Raw genomic sequence first — 7843 nt, 5'->3', positions numbered from 1 at the left:
ACTTACCTTACTTATGCTGCAATATACCCATAATCACTTGTATATGGGATTTATGTCTCCCAGTTGATTCGGTACGCAAGAGCATGCTCTACGTACCAACAATTTTTAAAATGAGGCAAAGTATTAACCAGCAAGTTGATGAAACAAGGATATCAAGTCATTTCGCAAGTTCTATGGTCGATACAATGATCTTATCTATAAGAACAATCATTAGGTCAAATGCTGACTGATGTATTTCATACTAACTGTTAGGACGTTATTTACACACTGGAATTTCTGCGGATTTTTCCGTTTAACTGATCATGACAAGGAGCACACGGCGGGTTCGACCAGTCGTCGGGGGATACTTACTCCTGCGTGGCACCTGGTCCTGCCTCCGATGTTTTTGGAGATCCGTGTTTGCTCTGAGTCGATTTCTATTGTTTAAATACGTAAATCTGGAAATTTTTGCAGTAGATAATTTTTTAGCAAATTTGCGCATGCATTGCATTTGCAAAAATATTTTTATTAAAAATAAATCAACAACAAAAAATGTCTTTATCCAAAGATTACTTAAAGTTTACCTCGTTATATATATATATATATATATATATATATATATATATATATATATATATATATATATATATATATATATATATATATATATATATATATATATATTATGTACATGTGTGATTTATGAAAATGTTATGAAAACTTTTAACACTTTGGATGATTTATCTTTTCTAATATTTTTATCTGATTATTGAACGTTGGCGTAGTTTAATATTGTATGTTTATTCGTAATTTATTGTATGCACATGCGTAACTTACAAACTTTTAAGAAATTTTTAAGAGCTTTTTATATTTTAGTTCAAATGACGATTCGCAAAAATTTTAAACGTAAAAATTAATCAACAGACTTTTGACCGAGATTCGCAAAAATAAATCGACGTAAAAATTTCCAGATTTACGGCAGACTATGAGCTTGAACACTTCGTTATCTCTATATTTCATAGATACACCACCTCTGAAAATCTTTGAGATTGGTTAACGAGCTCCCAAGAAATCCCAAAATACTATAAAAGAGAAAACAAATAATAAAAATAAAATTAATTTTGAGTTTTATATAGTACAAATAGTTAATGAAAAAAAGGATGAAGATAACGAACAGTGATTGATCTCAAAAAATCTAAAAACAGTACAATCTGTTTTAACGAGATTGTTGAAATCCCTGTAACATCAACCTATCTGTCAGTAGCCTGCCCGGTTTAAAAATTAAGTATCGAATAAGTTGGGCGTAGACGTAAACACCATACGCAGGTGATAGCGGAATATTACTACATAAATAAGGAAACCCTGGAAGTCATCTCGTTTGTCATACAATTTAATTGTTAGTTGGCCCTTAAATAATTTCAGTGTCATTTTGGCAAAAAGCTTCTTTATTATCTCTCTAAATAAAATACCCAATTAACAAAGTAGACTCCAGTTACGTTTTGTCAGCCCACTTTGCTCTATGATTCATTAAAGTTTGATTGTTGAAATTAATACTTTTTTGTTACAATAAACCGGTAAAGGTAGTCTTGCCGGATTGCAAGACAATTCAATATAATTATTTTTTTTTTTTTTTAAAAAGATGGTTGTTGTGGCCTTTAGATAAATAAATATTCCAGGGTACTAAGAATTTACTCCTAAAAATCAATTTCTCTCTCTTTCAGAGGTCAGAGGTTGCAGGCAGATGACTGATACTAAAAATATTTTGCCATATATCACTTACATTTGATGCTAGATGATAATTATTTTAATACTTGTTGACACAGATGCATGGGCGTTTGTACAGAAAACATATTAGATCAATTGCCTTTTCATTCAGGTCATTCGTCATAAAAAAGGGCCCGAGGACCTGGTCAGTATTACGGATCAAGCATTTACCAACGAATGATAAGTGGCTCTTGTTTGTGTCGTTTTGTAGATTCTGAATTTATCGGGTGGCACTTGTTCGACTTTGACAAAACACAGTGATCCACCTATTGTTCTAAAGAAAAAATTTCATTTTATACATTTCCAGTAATATAGTTGTTTGCCTCTATGACTCTGTTATTAGTCGAATGATATAGACAATGAAATATATTATTCCATTCCTGAAATTGAGAATTGGTTATTACTTTTCCGAAATTATTCTTATATTTTTGCAAAATAAAATTGTGTTGAAAATACATAAGATATAAGAATTCTATTTTTTTTCCTGCTTACATGTGGTTAAGAGTAGGTTTTGGGACAATACATGCAAGAAATATGGATATAACGAACAGTATTCAAGTTCAAAGTCCATTTAAACAATTCAAATCGACTCAGAGCAAACACGGACCTCCAAAAACATCCGAGGAGGGATCAGGTGCCATGGAGGATTTGAGTATCCCCTGCCGACCGGTCACACCCGCCGTGTGCTCCTTGTCATGATCGGGAAAAACGCAAAAATCCATAGACAATTCATTGTGTAAATAACGGCCAAGCAATTAGTATGAAAAACGTCAGTCATTATTTGACTTAAGGACAGATGAAAAAACTATAAAAACGAAAAAATGGATGCCTGGATTGGTATATATTTTTTGACCTATTTTGGTTCAAAATGATTAGAATATTAAATTTCTAAAATATTAAGAAATTGTAAACTTTCTACGATGTTCAAAAGTCCACCTTTTTGCAACTATCCTTATTAGTCTATACAAATTTTTGTCACTTTAAATCCAATTATTCTGAAATTTTAAAAGAAAAAAAATCTATGCGGTTTAACTTATTCAATTTACCTATTTAAACATGACTTTAGTTGTTATTTTCAAGATTTTTGATAAAAATTTGTTTGTATCATCTTTCCTTAATGATAGGTTGCATTTGATGCCAAGGTTATTGTGTTGACCATAGAACTTACGAAATGATGACTTCAAATAATACCGTCGATATTTTTGATTCATCAACTTGTTTGTCAATAGCTTGCCTCGTTTCAGAAATTGTTCATATGTAGAACATTCTCTTGCGTATCGAATCAACTGGGAGATAAGGGTATATTGCTACATAAGTCAGGAAAAAGTTGACAATTGAAAAATTAAAGTCATCACGTTTATCATAAAGCTTTGTTGTTAGATTACCATTAAAGTCTTTTTCTAGTAAAATATCCAAACATGAAACAGATTTGTCAGACTCTGTGGTATTTTTTATTTCAAGCTCGCTGGGATATATCGAGTCGACATTTGAATGGAAGAAGGTATTTTTAATTGATAATTCGTCGTCGATATATCTACAGTAAAAGTCGGTTATAATGAAGTCACTGGGACCAGTTAAATTACATCGCTATATCCATAATTCGTTATATCCGTATATTGATTGATTAATTAATTGTACATGTATGTGGTTTTACGTCCCATTCGAGAATTTTTCACTCATATAGAGATGTCACCATATACCGGTGAAGGGCTTCAAATTTTGATCTTTACTCGGCACTCAGGGCCATTGAGCAGTGAGGGATTTTTATCGTGCCAACGCCTGCCGTGACACGGGGCCTCGGTTTTTAAGGTCTCATTCAAAGGACCCGCAATTTTCACTTCAAAGTGCCGAGCGCATGGCTAGGGAACAGTTGCTACCCATTTTTTATCGACTTAGGTCAGTCGCGGCCGAGATTCGAACTCACGACCTCCCGCTCACGGAGTTATATCCGTATAAGGAATTCGTTAAATTTATATAGCTGGGCATCCAAGAAAACTTTGCTATATCCGTGAATTCGCAATATCCGTGTTCGTACTAAACGAATTTTACTGTAAATGTCGTGCTGAAGGCCACAGCAAGTGTTTTCTTCTTCTCATGTAAAAGTTTTTGAATAAATTCTGCTTCGTATGAATACAAAAGTAGGTCTGCTAACAAGGGGGCGTAATGGGTACCTATGGGGATTCCAACATATAGTTGAAAGATCTGATCTCTAAAAACGACATAGATATTTTCAATACCGTCGGTAGATTGCTCGCTCCGTGATCGGAAGGTCTTGTGTTCGAATCACGGCTGGGATTGAACTAAGTCGATAAAAATAGGTAGGAACTGTTCCTTCGCCAAGCGCTCGGTACTTTGCCTTAGACCTTAAAAACAGAGACCCCGTGTCACGGTAAACGTTGGCCCTCAGTGCCGAGTTAAGGTCTAAAGAAGCTCTTCACCGGTATATGGTGACGTCTCTATATGAGTGAAAAATTCTCGAACGAAACGCAAAACAATATACAAACAATCTAAAAGTTCCTTGGAGTTTTTAAGTATCCACCTCTGATTTACACCACTTCTGAAATATACTGTTATATAGCACTCCTGAAGTTTCCCTTCACTGCTGTAAATATTTCAGTGAGAAGCAAATAAAGAGGCTTGGTAGAACATTTAGTGGAACCCGCTATGTATCTTTGTTTGTAAAGATTTTTATGGAGTTTTGGAATCCAGTAAAGGTTTGGTAATTCAAACTTATTTTGATTGTTGGGAAAATAAAAAAAATATTCAAAACTGACGTATGGATTTGAAGAATTTCCTCTTTAGATAGGGAGCTATGGGTGTAAGTTGGATTACCATTTAATTTTAGTTTCTTTAAAATACAATTCAAATAATGAGCCTTACAAACAAAAACGATGTCGTTTCCTGCTTTGTCAGCATGGACCAGTACATACTGATCGTGTAGTCTATCTAATTCTTGTTTCATTTCTGCATTGTCGAAGGCAGAATGATATATGGTTTTCATATTGTCCCTCAATTTTTTTTAATACATGATTTCAACATCCGTCTGATACAATTAATCCATTCTGACAAAGTGCCAAGGTCTTCTTTTTCATATTTAGCCTATCGTCTGGCGTAATCTTCAACTGAATTCATAATATTTATGAAATTTTGATGCCAGTTAAACTTTGGCCTTCTTATAATAAGTGAATTAAGGTCCTTTTACGACACCAGTAATGACGTGTCTAGCAGGACTATAGTTGTAAGGTGAAGAAGAACATGAACCCGTTGGATGATTATGTTTCAGATGCTCGGTATCTAGGCATTGTAGAGTTTGTTTTATATAATTAACAAATTTGGAAGCTTTTGTCGATGCTTTTTTAAGCAATACAAGGTGTGGACTTCAGTTTGAAATATGGTGGAATACAAGACTGAACTTTTTTGTGACTAAGAATATTACTTATATTAACTGCATCAATTCCTTTGTTAGTATGTTGAAATTTAAGGAACAAACAGGTTGTTTGAGGGCTATCTTTTTTCAGCAAAACGCGGCGGTTTAAAGAGCCTATGATTAGCAATATCCATTATCCCAGATCCAAGCCTGTATTCTGGTATCGAAGATTCCAAATATGGGCTTTCCTTGACTTTTACAAATAGACTATTCAAAACTTTCAAAGGGACAGTGTAAAGTTTGGTGCAAATATGATGAAGGTTTGATTGTTTACTTACAAAAGGTGGTAGTAGTGAATCAAAGGAGACATCGTATATAATAGGCTAATTGTAAGACCGATGTCCATGACTACGCTTACGTCTCTTTGTACTGTTAAAAAGTCCGATCACATTCACATTGCTAAACCGTGGGCTTGAAAGATTCCCAACACTATCCACATTGCCATTGCCACCATATGGAAAGGCCGTGACTAGTTTTCTAATCCAGTATTTTTCTCGTTGTCTACGGAAAGGTGTACTCAGTGATGGGCTATTAGTATTATGATAAAGCTTTTCTAGAATTCTAACTTTCATTGACAAAATAGAATGATCAGGTAAATTAAAGCACTTGCATAGAAGCTGCTGGCCCCCGTTAATGCACGTAGCATTAACGAATAAAATAGCATGGTCTAATTATACATGAAAGAAAAAAACTCGAAATACCAGGACGTGCATTTTCTATAACCTGTACTGCATTTATTAGTGGCAAAAATATTTCTAAATTAATTGTTAAATTATTTTGTATCAAAATTCTACTGCTGGTATACAAAGTGATGTACCTTTAATTCCGGTATGATGCACAGTATTTGCACTGGACTTCTATTTTTTTTCTATTTGAGAATAATTTAGCTCTGTTTTTGTTAATTGTTATTTTCAGATTTTTTATTTGAACTTAAAAGAATAATAACATAATAATTGAGTACATTAAGCAACATGTTCTTTTTAAATTTTCACATAAAAGACAAGCATCGTCAATTTCACATAGTATCTTCTAAAGCTACGTTATTATTTTTCAGATGAAATATCTCCGGGAAATATCAACAGGATTGTCATTGAAGTGTTACCAATGTTTATTTGGAGCGTTTATTTTTATTATAGTTATACTTTGTTTCTTTTATCAAAATCATAATTTGACATCCGCTTTTATCTACAACAATAATGAAATACTTCAACACATCCCTAGAGTGTCTAACAATGGAAATAGCTCCATCCACCAAATCAAAAGAATACTTCTTTACAATCCTAAGCACTGGGAAATACGAATATTGAATTTGTTCACAAAAGCAAGACTTTGGGAAAGTTGTCCATATTCATGTCAAATAACAACTGATACAAAATTATATAATGAAAGTGATGCAGTGATTTTTGTCATTGATTTATTGGGAGGAAGTGATTTACCTGCAAAAACGCCTCACCAAGTTTGGATATTTGCTCAATACGAATCTACCGATTATCTAACGAAAGAAGTTGGTAGCCAGTTCGTAAGGCAGGGGAATTTGAAAAAGTATAATCAGAAAGTGAACTGGACGATAAGCTATAGAAGAGATTCAGATATTCCATTTATTCATGGGTTTTACAGTGCCAAGAAAAAGAATGACGGAGAAAGAAAAAAAGTCGAGAATGATAAACATGGCATTGCTTGGTTTGTATCTCACTGCAAGACAACCTCTAGAAGAGAAACCTTTGTTAGATTATTGAAGAAAACCACAGCTATTGATAAATATGGTCATTGTGGCTCTTTGAAAGCACCAAATTGCCCGAAGGCAAGAATATCTGCAATTATTGAAAGTTGGGGCTTAAAGCAAAGTCAATGTTTTGACATTTTAGATACAAAATATATGTTTTATTTGTCATTTGAAAATGCGATATGCCGTGATTACATTACAGAGAAAGGCCTTCATCACGTGACTCGACATAACATTATTCCCATCATGAGAGGAGGTGCAAATTATTCGTTATTTAGTCCCCCAAAGTCCTACATAAACACAAAAGACTTTTCCTCTGTACACCAGTTGTCAAAATATCTTGCTTACGTGGAGAAAACCAAAGGTTTGCAGGAGGAATTCTTACACTGGAAGAAACACTACAGATCCCAGTATCCCACAGAGAATTGGCGCAATAATATGTGCAATATTTGTCAACGATTAAATAATCCTAAAAAATATACAAGGATCTATAATGACATATACAAATGGATCGTTACTCCAAATGATCAAGAAGGGTGTTCTGAATCTAAGGATTTGTAGATCTTGACGTAAATGTGATTATATGCTGTAACGTTAACGCAAAAGAAACGCAACAGGCAGTAATCTACATATATTCGAATTTTTTATCTAATGATTTTCAAAAATGAATACAGTAAGGTAAAACTCGATTTAAAAACATAGATGTGATAAAAATGTTAAACGATTATCTTTTAACTTTAGAAAGTAACGTATAACTGTGCCCCCCCCGCCCCCCCCCCCCCCCCCGTCCGTTCAATTTTCATTCATGTTAATAATACGTATGAGCCTGTTGAGGTGTGATGTAGTGCATATTTGCATCTTCAACTCTCCATCACCTTTGTATTGGGAATTTCTAGCTAGAGCAATAAAAATGCGAATTTAAGTCATATTCAGGAAGCCTTAGCATCGCT

At 33.9% G+C, this 7843-nt stretch overlaps 1 protein-coding gene across 1 annotated transcript; it reads left to right on the top strand.

Annotated features, from left to right (window-relative positions):
- Positions 1-5754: 5754 nt before the first annotated feature.
- Positions 5755-7454, top strand: LOC133191286 (alpha-(1,3)-fucosyltransferase C-like). Its single transcript, XM_061327038.1, has 2 exons — positions 5755-5762; positions 6392-7454. Exons 1-2 carry the CDS (start codon positions 5755-5757, stop codon positions 7452-7454), a joined length of 1071 nt encoding a protein of 356 aa, XP_061183022.1.
- The last annotated feature ends 389 nt before the right edge of the window (positions 7455-7843 follow it).

Source organism: Saccostrea echinata, unplaced genomic scaffold, assembly GCF_033153115.1.
Source record: "Saccostrea echinata isolate AGI-Se365-2 ecotype Australia unplaced genomic scaffold, CSIRO_AGI_Sech_v1 ptg000023l, whole genome shotgun sequence".
Lineage (NCBI taxonomy): Eukaryota > Metazoa > Mollusca > Bivalvia > Ostreida > Ostreidae > Saccostrea > Saccostrea echinata.
Note: the sequence above shows the minus strand (reverse complement) of the source record. Positions and strands in the feature narration are given on the sequence as shown.